Raw genomic sequence first — 12,761 nt, 5'->3', positions numbered from 1 at the left:
ACTCCAAATTATGACATTCCACATGCACAGCTATTTGTGTAGATGACATTATTTAACTGTGATAATGGATGGATTACTGTTGACTGGCAGTGTTATTAATCTCCAGCAGTCCTGAGGAAGAAGTAACAGCAACCTATAATGATGCAGCTTAGGAAAATAAAATTTGCATATAAAATGACAGATATAAAAAGAACTTACAGTTTCCATTTCTTTGCTACAATTATTTTTGAAGCATAAACTAGCTTGAAAGGCAATGTTAGCTTTGCTATTTTCCTGTTCATACAGGAATGAACTAAGTGACTGACTGTGTAAAATTAAAGTTTCTCTAACAAAATCTCTAACAAAATGTTTTGTTCTGGTTTTTTGTTTGTTTGTTTTTTCTTGCTGTTAGCTTGGTAGCCACAAAGGAAACAGACAGTGCAAGATCTCGTAGCATGCCAATGTCGCCATCTGATTTCCTGGATAAACTAATGGGTAGGATGTCAGGCTACGATGCAAGGATCAGGCCAAATTTCAAAGGTAATTTCAAACCTAAACTTTCAGGTTTTCAGTATTTCAGTATTTCTTCTCACACAAATGCAGGTTGTGGAACAAATATGAAAATGAAGAAGCACACTCACTGAAAAAAAAGTGCCTTCTTTTGCCTTTCTTTGCTACGACAGTTCATTTCAGTAGCAATATGCTCTATTCCTGTCACTTTCACAGCTGCCCAAGACCTTTTGAAAATTTAGCTTATCACTAGATTTGAATTGTCTAATAGGGGTTGTTTTTTTTTTTTCTTTTCTGACTTGCTTGTTAATGGATTCAAATTCCCACCTTGTACTACCATAGCCTGAAGCACTCCAGAAAGCAAGTTCTGTGAAAGACAAGCCAAACCCTCATACCTGCCTGATCCTAACTAAAAGGAAGAGTGTGTTAATGACATGACCATCAGAGTCAAACTCAAGAGAGCTTATCTTAGTTACTGAATCTATTACCAAATTCTCCTGTGACATTATCTTCCTCACTCCTTTGCCCCAGTTCTGCTTTGAAATGGCAAAAGGGACCATCTTTCCTCTTGTTCCTTTCCCTATTCTCAGTTCCCTGTTGAAACTGCAGGTTCTCAATACCTGGAATTGTCTCTTGGTTCGTGCCTTTTATGCACTTATCACAAAGGACATTCAAACAAGGCAAAGGGGATTCAAAGAAGATTGGAAGTCCAAAATTTACAAATGCAATGATTACATCTTCTGAGGGTCTTAGCGCAAACCATATCATCCAGACTCAGGCATGCTAAAGTAGAGTATTTACTGAAGGATTCTACAAACTATATTATTATACAAATATACAAACTATTATACAGACAAATACCACCCCTTCTAACTTTTGCTGTCTGGGAAGTTTAAGCAAATTTGACTCTTCTTTTTTTTAGAATGCAAAGAGTTCAAATAATATAGTGGAATTATATTTAACTCTATTTCTGAATGTTTAAATGAAGTTATCAGTCTTTAAATTCTCCAGAATGTACATATTTTTTGAAAGAATAAATCTATGGTGATTAAAAATTTTATTATTCTTACTTTGCCTTAGCTACCTCCTCCTGTGTCTATCTTCTTGATCCAAGAGATTCTCTTAGCTCTAACATTTCACTGTAAGGTGGGGTTTACTCCATGTTTACTACAAAACTTTTCCTTCAGGTAGACAGGCCTTCCTCCTCTAAGTCATCTGTCACTGCCTTTCTATTTTAATTCTTATTCAGCACTAAATTTTATAATTTTTTGACATCTCCAAGTCCCAGAAACTTAAGTGGTTATGACTCTAAAGGCATTGCTATTTGCTGTTTCTGCCAGAATTTGCCCAGACTGATTCATAAGGACCAAGTAAGTAGTTTGTCAAGTTACTTCCTCACCAGTAAGCCATAAACAGTTGGTGCTGTATATATAAACTTATTACCCAGGATTTACTGCATCTGGAAAGTCTTTTCTTTTAATAAGTTCGCAGTGCTGATATTTCTCAGAAAATGATAAATATGCACTGGAAATTCAAACACATTGCTAAAAGATTTACAACAGTGATCAATATCCTTGATGACCATACAGAATAAGTCCCTTGGATTTTCCTTGCCAGAACTACTCTGAAGAAAGTTCCAGTGCCTGGCTTCCTGGAGAGTTAATGTATCAAACAATATTTGTGAAGTAACGCAAAACACTGTATTTCTAAAATTACTTTCTTATATGAATGGTAGCTCTTAAATTATTTTTGCTCCTTATTAAAGTTATCTTGACTTGTTGCCACAGTATACTCTTTAGCATGCAAACTGCAGGTTCAACCTAAGGTAAAGCTGTGCTGGGCAAAAGATGACCTCAGGCAAAGTCTAAGCACTGCAGTTTTTCTTTTTTCTTCTTTGAGTCTCCTGAAGTCCTACAAACAAGTGTTTAAAAATTAGGAGCTTACAGTTTAGCAGTTGATTTGGGGATTGGATTTTGGAGCTTGTCATGGACACCATGCAATCATAATCTTCTGATGGGACTACACTGAAGAATAGGCAGATGGTTTAGAGATTAGCAAATTCAATACAGTACTTGAAAGTATAATTCAAAAGACTTAGAGCCTTGTTTAGTAACCATTTAAATTTAAAGAGACAAGACCTAATTTGGCATTGTTCTTTTTCAGAAAGTGCACATTCTAAATCTTCTAGACAGCTATGCAGTTTGAACAAATCTGCCCAGAATGATTCAGATCTATCGCTATGAATAAGTATCCCCTTAAGTGACTTTGCCACTTTCTGGTTAGTTTTATTAGTCCTAGAACAAGTGCTGGGGCTTAATGCCTTTTTGAGTTTTTAATCTGGCAACAGTTTTAAAGAAACAGAAAGAGTACTAATAAGAGAACTCAGACAATCATTTTAAATCATTTGTTCTTCCAATAAAATTCCTATGCAGACAAGATTTTTAACTACCATCTTTTAGTCATAATTAATCTTGGTCAATAACACATAATTACATATTTTGTCTGAGTGCTCTGCTTTTGGATAAGGAATTCTGCATATGTATTCTTGTTCAATAGATAAGGAATTCTGCATATGTATTCTTGTTCAATAGAAATAATAGTGCAGACTGTTGGTATTTATTTAGTTATGGAATAAAACAGAGAATTTAGAACTCTTGTAAAATCTTTGTTCCAGTTGCAAAATATTTTTATTTCCAATACATCAAACCTATAGCAAGGTGCTTCTCTTACTCAGCTGTTCCACATCCCAGACTATGTCTGTCCTGCAAATATGGGAAATACTTCACTGTCTTTCAAATTTGGACACAATTAAGTAATCCATATGTAAAAATTATTATGGCCTCAAGATGCTCAGAATTAACTTGATACAGAAGAGGTGTTATATTTTTAAATCTATACAGTCCAGATTTTACCCTTTGAAAACAATCTATTAAGGCGGAAATTTGGGGATTTACATAGGGAAGTGTAAAGTGTTCCTTGCCCTGGTATTATCAAACAGTATTCAGCAATCATTAATTTAGGAACTTCTTAAGCCAGGACTTAACTAAAAAACTAATTTAGATAAATATGTTCTTCTGATCACTTCTGGAAGCTGTTTATACTTTTGGCCTTTCCAGTATTTTATGGCAATAAAATCTTCATGTTTTAGAATAGTGAAAAGTATCAATTTTTGTTTGCTTTGAATTTGGTGATTATTTTACTGGGTTTATTGCCATATGACACATTGAGAAATTGAGGAAAAGGTTTACTTCCTTTTGATCTTTACAGATTTGTATACTTATATATTGTTCCCTACAATATCCCTTTTCCAGTGTGAAGAGTTCTGTTCTACAGAAGCTGTTTTTGTGTGGCAGCATTTCATAGAATTTGTGATCCTTGGTTGCCTTCTTGACATCTCTCTTCTCCCTAATATATCTTTTGAGGTGGACAGAGGAGAAATTTTGAAGCATTCAGGACAGAAGGTCATGATCTACTTGTATGGTAGTCCATTTTTTTTATGTATTCCTTTGCATTCTCCTATCTTTATTGATTACAGAGCATACTTCCAGAGAACCATCCATAATTAATCTAGCCTCTCTTTCCTACATGGAAATCATTAATTTGGAGCTCATCAGTAGGAACGCATGGTAAGGATTATTTGGCATTTGACTGACACTGAATTTCATCAAACATTTTATTGCTTGATAGCTCAGTATTTTGTGATTTTTCTGCTCCTCCTTGCAGCCAGCTTTATATACAACCACCCTAAATAATCTTACACAAGAAGCAAAATTTTATTGCTATATATTCTTTTCTAGGTCATTAATGTTGAACTACAAAGATTCAGTGCAGATCTATGGGGGAACTCACCAGCAATCACCTCGCACTTTGAAAAACCATTATTTATTCCTAACACTAAATAACTTTAAAACAAAAGGCCTATAAAAGGACTGCCTCTCACTTCATCAAGACTAGTATCTTTAAAAAGTCTTTGACAAAAGATCATGTTGAAAAGTTTTTGAAACTCCAAAAAAATTATTTTAATTAATTTAATTATATACTACAGTTAAAATTAATATTTATTTAAGTTAATTAGATTGCCTTTGTCCACATGCTCATCAGCTTTTTCAGAGAGCTTCAGTAGATCTGAGAGATGTTATTTCAGAAAAAATAATATTAATCCATATCTCTTAATCATAAAAATTCTCATCATTTCTACCAGTTCGGCTGGTACAGAGTTAAGGTTTACAGGGATAAAGTTCATTGTCAATGTCATCCAACATCATACCTGGAGTTTGTTTTTCTTTTTTAATTCAAGTTATACTTGCTGGACACGGTACACATTTCCACTGATAAGAAAAAAAAAAACCCTGACACAGGTGATAGCTGACTCACAGTGATTCATATTTCCACAATTTTGCAAAGATTTTTATAGTGTCTGGCTTGATATCACCTCAGCCTGTCAGTTTGTTCCTGTTCACTTAGTCTGAAATGTCTACTACAGTCCTCATGCAAATCTTCCATCAGAATGGCTCCAGTATTTGACACAACTAGCAATTGGAGACAAATGTTGTTACAGAGACTTCATTTAGTTTTTCTGCTCTGACCTTCTTCACTTTCATGGATACTTTCATATCTTAATCATCTTCTCTTGACTTCACCTTCCAGATCATGACAGGATTCTATTTTTAATGCCTTGCAGATAGCTTTTTGTTAGCTTTTCTGTCTCTAGTGAGTTTCACTCTATTTCCACCCCCCATCTTTAATATATGTTCAACAGCTTCATTTATGCTTCTTCTTAACCATATTTTGGGAAGTACATTTTTACTCTCAGCACAGTATCTTTAAGTAATCTCTAAACCATTTGCAAGCTGCTTTTAGCTTCTCCTTTTATGCTCTTTTTAACTAGCTGTTAACTATATTTTTGTAATGCTGCTTTTGAAATTAAGCATCAACGTAGTAGTGATTTAGGGCTCTTTCTTTATAAAAGCAACTATGTTTGTTGATACAACAAACTTACACTACTCAAGCATAGTACTATTTTAAACAGGATAGTATCACACCAAATTGAAATTATGACAAGTACTACAACATGAAAGTGTTTGAAAGGAAAGCTGCCCTACAAACAAATTTTCTAACATAGCCAGGAAGTACAATTTTCTCCCTGACAGTTTTTAGTGACTCTGCCTTTGTTCGCCTCCCCTGCTTTCTTTTTTTTCCTTTGATCCTTTTCAGGAGTTCTCAATATCAAGCTTTTACTGGATTCTAAGTAGTATTGGATATGCTCCACAGCTCTAAATAATTAACCTAGTATCAAAGCGAAAACAGTGTCAAAGTGACTGCAGAATGATACCTCCCTACCTGAGAATTCTGCTCCATAGGTGTAGTCTTGTGTATTACAATGACTGAAGTACATGTAGTGATGTTTTGTTGCAATTGCCATACAGTACTTCAAAACAATTATTGCCTTGAGGAAAGGAAGCTGGATGCTCCAAGTTGTGTCCTGTTGGCAGAATTTTTAATGGATGTTCTGATTCTTCAAGTATTTAATATCAAGTTCATTGTCATATTATATTTTGCTAGTTGCAAACCACCAGCAGTGGCAGAGCAGCTTGTTACTTCAGTGACACTAAAAAAGAAATATTACATAAGGGTTTGTAAGACTAGTTCTCAAATTCCAGATATAGATCTTTCATTATTAGTGACTGCTTACACCTGCAAAAAGAAATCAGGTTCTCCAATGCTGAACTGGATTATTGGTATAAGAATATCAAGGTGCAGGAGGGTGACAGAAAAACATTGTGATGGAAAAACCTTGTTTCTGCTGTACACAGACTGAAATTGATAAGAAATAATGGAGACATTAGCATGCTCTACCACAATGCCATTTTTACAGAGACTTGCAGAGAAATAATTTTCAAACTTTTCCATGAAGAGACAATTCATTGTTCAGTTACCATAATGGCTGCTCTGCCACTACTGATGTCTCACAAATGCAAGATAAGACAGAACAACAGTTGACTGAAGACCCATGGTAACAGAAAATTCAGTTTAAATGGATTCTTAACTATTTTGTGGATTTAAGAGAAATTAAAATAGAACCTAAGTCATTCTTTCTTATCCACATTTGTTCCTGTAAGCAGTAGAGATAAGAGCAGCAATAATGTATTTCTGTTACCACTGATGACAGATAACATTAAAGATAGCAGCTGCCTTGAGTGAAAAAGGTCACTTTTTCCCCTAATTGTTGTAAGAAGTGACATACATTGTTGTAAGAAGTAACATACATACAGTGACACACATGTATTTTTTACTAAATATTTCAAACGGGATGTTGATTTTTTTGCATAGAATCATCTGTGCAAGTTTATAATTAACTTTTTCTTTTTTTTTTTATTGCTAGAACTGGCCAGTCAAGTAGTGTACCTTTGAGAAAAATCAAAAGGAAAATTATTAGAAACCATTCAATTTAATTTTGCATTAAATGAGTTATGAATGTAGCATTATTTCTTCCTAAGTCAATAAACATTGTTTCATAATGGTTTATATTTTACAGTCACTCAATAAGCAATGATTCTGGAACAGAGACTGGTGGTTTTTTTCTTTTGCAGGCCCTCCAGTTAATGTCACATGCAACATATTTATAAACAGCTTTGGATCCATTGCAGAGACAACCATGGTAAGATATTTTACCTCAAACAATGTTTAAAGTTCAAGTTAAATATGTTCAATGAGCTCAAAAGCTAGCTAGAGCTTCTATTCACCTGGAACTAAATGAAGAAGGAAATCCACTTCTGAGAACACAGGGTGAGAACATTTAATTTGGCAATTGATTTTCTCTAACAGAAAATCCATTGTAGTACCATAAAACACACAAGTAAAAATAAAGTCAAGGGTTGGTTTTTTTATTTCTCCATAAGTTTTATTTGACAGTTGTAATGAACTCATTATTTTCAATTAAATAGGTATTAATTTCTATAGTGTTCCACCTTTCTAACCTCAAAAATGTCAAACCATTAAGTTGCTTTTTAATAATATTTTATAATTTCATTATATACAGTGCATATAGGGGTATATACTTTTTTAAAAGTCCTTCTTCCATAGAGCTATTGCACAGAGATAATACAATAACTAAAACGGTGATCTGGTATATAAAATTTCATTATGAATTCTAAAAGTGGGGTAAATATAAGAGGATTGCACACTTTTTGTACATATACTTACAATTTGTCTATTAAAAAAAGGCAGAAGATAGAGTACAAAAAGACTGGAAATTTTAAGGAAATAAGGGGAAAGAGAGGTCAAAGTCTAAAGACAGTAAAACTAGATATTGAACTAACAAAAATAACTTGGATAATCTTTAACAGGTGAAACATATATGCTAATAACTTAAAGCACGGTTTTACTCATTAAAATTTGGTGAGAGAGGAGATATAGGCATTCTTTCTCCATACAAATGCCTCACATATTTTGAAGAAAGGCAAATAAACATCTTTGAAAACAGTTACATAGTAATTTGGGGACAGAGAGGATTAAAATATAGAGAAATGAAGGAAGGACTATGGGAGTTTGTAAGATCCAAATATAGCAAATATTCTGAAATCCCAACAATTTCAGGGGTCAGGATACGTACTTGGAATGATAGAACAGAGATTGAAAATAACTGGTATAGCCGGGAAAAAAAAAAAAAGAAGAAGAAGAAGAAGAAAAAGGAATAATACTAAGCAAAAGCCATCCTTCTGAACTACCAGTAAGAGCAAAAATGAGACTTTTGAATGCGGCCGAGGACCTGTAGTTAGGAGATCAATAGCATAAATTCATAAAGTCAAATATTTATGCCTGCTATCTCCAAAGTGATATTCACAGCTGCCTGATCTTTACCCGTCTTGGAACATAGTGGTAGATGTTACCGAGAGAGACTGTTACTGAGATGATTTTTTTCAGGTAGAAAAGTAATTTAATTTGTATTTGGGTGCCTTGCCAGACTGCAAATCCCAAACAGATTGACATGGCATCCAAGGAGATTTATTCAGGTTTGATCAGAGGATTAAGCAATGCCCACATGATTAGAATAGCACTCCACAGCTACTTTTAACAGCTGTATGGGTGAATCTGGTGCAAAGCAGGAGACAGACCACAGAGTCAGTAAAGTGAAAAGATCCAGAAATTAGATCACTATAAAAAGGATATTTAGAAAACTGAAGTTGCTACCACTTAAAAAATTGTCCTGAATTTGGGAAGAGAATGCTTGAGTTCACATCTCAAGGGTATTTTCTCTCCAAAAAAAAGAGAATTATAAACCTTTCCTTTCAGTACAACTCAGTAAGTTAGTACAATACTTCTATCTTACAATTACATTCAGTTCTGTGTTGCCTTGAAAGCCAGTTAAAACAGTTGAGATAGACTCCAACCTGATCTGTAACAAACAGTTCCAGGTAGTATGTTACAGAAAATACCAAACCTGGTCAGAACCACAGGGTTTTTCATTCTATCGATCATATGCATTCAAAAACTGGACAATTAAGCACAACCTTGACCTTAGAACAAATGCTGCCTTCATGATGCTGGTATTCTGTTTATAATGTATTCACTGATACAGTTCAAAACAGACTTTTGCTTATGGTCAGCAGCTGTTGACCTCTCAGAGACTCAAATCTTCCTTTGCAGAAGAACAAATGCTTTTGTGTAGATAGGACTTTCATTTGAATATATTATTAGCTTTACTTATCTCCATAAACATCTGAAAAACATGAAAATCTTTCTATCTTAAAATTGCAATTAAAAGCATCTTGCATTATTTTACAAACTGAATTTCTGCATTGTTGAACAAAAGTCAATTCACTGCAGTTCAGTGTTTTACCAATTATCACTATTTTACCAATTTTATTTACTGTAGTCCTTAAAATGCAGGTACCTATCTCTTAATATTTATTCTAAATCTTTACACATAGAAGGACTTATTAGAACAATTTATTAGACTCAAAAAGGACTTTATATTCTTGATAAATACTTTTTTCTAAACTGTAAAAGAAAAGAGCTTAAATAAGCAACAAGTGCAAAATAAAACCCGGCCACTAAGAGGTACCTTGAAGTCTCGCTGGTATTTAAAACTACCAGCTGAATAATGGGATATCCATATAATCTATTAGCTTTAAAGAAATCCGAATACATCGACCCACGTCCTTCACTGTCGTTGTAACTGTTCTTGGCACAGTCAGTCTCTCTCTTTTTCTCCCTCTCTGGTTCTGTAGTTCTCTCGCTGATAACCAAAATCTTTGAGCCCCCTCTGCTGCCTCGGTTATGTATAACACAGTAAACACTTACAGAAGAACAATGGGTTAAAAAAAAACGAGACTGGCTGCAAAATAGCCCGGTGCCAACTTTACATTACTGGACTTCATGGTTGTCAATGAGGAAGAGGAGTTTGTCAGTGTGCAATGGGAACTTACAGTGCGCAGCTTTTTTGGAATCGGCTTTCAGGGAAGCAGATTCTCTTAAGCTCATCCAGGCCTGTTTACTGTTGTACAGTGGGGTCTAACATGTCAGGAGAGACAGCCAAACCAAAAAAATAGCTTAATTCGACTTCCAGCTTGTCAACTCTTTAAAATGGTTCGTTCTTTCTTTCTTTTTTCTTGTTTTTTACATTGCTTTCAACTTCTTTGGAGTATGGGTTACTGTTTTTTCATATTCCCTTTCTTTGTCTCAAAAGACAAATCAGATGGTTTATAGTGGACAAAAGGCATGCCACCTCTTGCTAGGAAGCTGTGATTCTAGTTGAACCTAGGTAACTTTAAGTGATCTTATGAGGAACTTAATTTATGTCACGTATGCTCTGAGGAGGCAGGAAAAAAGTAAATCACATAATTAAAAACTCCCTTAAACAAACTTTCATCATCGGCACTACTTAAGGTCCAGCCTTGCCAATCTTTCTATGTTATTGAGCCGAATGGTAGTACCACATCTGCATATGTCTCGATGATACTCACAAAGGGAGGATTTCACACTCAATTCTCTAGCCAAGTAAAACTCTTCCTGCTTTGCACACATAAAGGAAAACCTAGGTCCAATCTTTAATTTTTTACATGTTGCCACTATTCTTTTTTTCACGTAAGGATTTAGAAATCTTAAAGAATAGCAGGAGATTAAAAAATGTGGAAGCCCAGAATAAAATTACTAGTTCATGATACGAAATTAACATACATAACATAATTAACATACATAAACGTCTGAAGTTTTTTATTTAAGATAAATAACGATGTACCTAAACACACTTAAACTTAAAAATCTGAGAAATCGATCGGATTGCTTGGTCATGTAAAGTTAAGCGTATATTGGCAATATGGGAACCATATCCTACAGGAAACCAAATCATTTTCTTATTGGTGCACTGGAACTGAAATTTCAGGTTTTATCACAACATCCTCAAAAGTTCCTTACAGAGTTTCTCTTTGTAGCTCAAGCTGTGCTCAGCTTGTATTTGCACTGTATCTCCTAATGCTAAGAGATTTCCTGATTGTTAAGAGCAGTGTCATATATATTGTTGGCAGTTACCAACCAAAAAAAAGAAGAGATTGTTCAGTCTTAAGGGTGAGAATAACATCAATGCCAACATTTTCATCTACACATGTTCACGGACAAAATACTGAATACATGAAGCAAAGGCTACAGAACAGTTAGGCTATGGGGCAGATACCAAAAAGCCTCCTTTTATTCTAGTAAATATGACTGACCAACTTCCTCAAGGTTTTCTGAGTTTTAAAGGTCAGGAACAACACTTTGATCTTAATGCAGATTTACAGCAATATTTACTAAGTATATATGAATATGCTTAGCGTAATGCATGTGCTAAAAGTGCGTTGAGATGAGCACTCACTGAGAGACCTAATGGCAAATGACAACAGCACAGACAATTAACACATTAGAAAGCCTATGTCTGTTATTTGTTCCTGCCACATTTTTGCTGATGGGTATTTCTTGACTCGGTTGAAAAGAACTGCGTTATCCTGAATGTTAGGAAGCAGGTGATAGATCTTTCTGTGCTCCCAGCACTAAGGAGATTATCTTACATTTACAAATAAAATGTGCTTTTAAACTACATTGACCCATTTTTAAGCCATCATAATTACTCTCCTTTCATGAGTCACAGCTCTTTAATTTCATTAGCTTCATCTTTCTTCAAGTGAACATTTCTGTTTATGTCCTATTCTACCTATTCTAGGTTGTCTTAAATAGAGTACTTGAAAGGAATGTTCACTTCTATACATTGCAAAGCTTAATGCTGAAGAGTTTCACCAAACATTTTTCCTAAATGAATCATTTAGCTGATTGTCTCAAATACAAGGAAATATATGCCTTCCTTTGGTGAAAATATGCTGAAAAATTCTGTGTAATGGATATAGCAATGTGTTAATACTGAAGTGATGGGCCGAAATATCTACATTGCACAATTTTTGTCTCAGATGAGTGAACACGTACTTTGCAGTTTCAAAATTACAAAAAAACATTCAACTTTTTCCCTTATTTGACAATTAACTCCCTTCCGTCAAGGCACAGAGAAGTCAACAGATTGTTCTTGTGTGAGTTTGGAAGGCGGATTATTTAACATTCTTTATTTTATCATAAACTTGCCTCTGCCACCCTGAGCCTGGGTCACGGAGTCAGGAGTAGACGGAGGTTTTTCAAATGCTAGTGGGTCTGCAGCTGTCCAGTTTGTTACATGACCAGATTAATCCACGGAAATCCCCCTGCTAAACCCACATGCTAAGCAGACAGCATCATATGGCCCTCCCCAGATACAGCATCCATCTTCCATATTGTACAGAAATTCTGTAGGATGTAACCAAAGCGTGCTTGAAAAAGCACGTTGCGATGCATACAGTGTATGAATTAGCAAACAGTGTCATTTGTTTTCAAATTGAAAAAAAAAAAAAAAGACCCGTATCAGTCAGTTTTATAAGCAGCAATGGAAAACATTGTTTTGTGCAGTTCTGCTCTGAAACTTTTAGTCTAGGATAACTTTTTAGAATGGAATCTTGGAATTCAGATACACTGTGGTGGAAGATATCAGGTAAGACGCTAGCTGGTGTTACAACAGCGCAACAGCATGATGAAACAGAGAGGGACAAGGAAATGTTAGACAAAGGCAGCACAGCCAACTCCCATCTGTCTCACCAAGTTACAAGGTATGGCATGGTACCAACTGCTTGCAACAGCTGATCAAGGGTGCATACTGTATATCGCTAATAGCTGTTGAGGAGAAGAGGTGTTTTCAGGTGCCTGTTAAGAATGAGCCT

The 12,761-nt window shown here is 34.9% G+C and overlaps 1 protein-coding gene across 1 annotated transcript in view; it reads left to right on the top strand.

Moving 5' to 3' along the window:
- The first annotated feature begins 392 nt into the window (after nucleotides 1–392).
- LOC104073378 (glycine receptor subunit alpha-3) overlaps nucleotides 393–12,761 on the top strand; it is a 69,911-nt gene continuing 57,542 nt past the window's right edge. The window contains exons 1-2 of the mRNA XM_009573107.1: nucleotides 393–519; nucleotides 7,080–7,147. Coding sequence (XP_009571402.1) covers nucleotides 435–519; nucleotides 7,080–7,147 — 153 coding nt within the window. The 5' untranslated portion in view covers nucleotides 393–434. The remainder of the gene's footprint in view (nucleotides 520–7,079; nucleotides 7,148–12,761) is intronic.

The sequence above is a fragment of the Fulmarus glacialis genome, unplaced genomic scaffold, assembly GCF_000690835.1.
Source record: "Fulmarus glacialis isolate BGI_N327 unplaced genomic scaffold, ASM69083v1 scaffold30952, whole genome shotgun sequence".
Taxonomy (NCBI): Eukaryota; Metazoa; Chordata; class Aves; order Procellariiformes; family Procellariidae; genus Fulmarus; species Fulmarus glacialis.
This window is presented reverse-complemented; position numbering and strand designations above follow the sequence as displayed.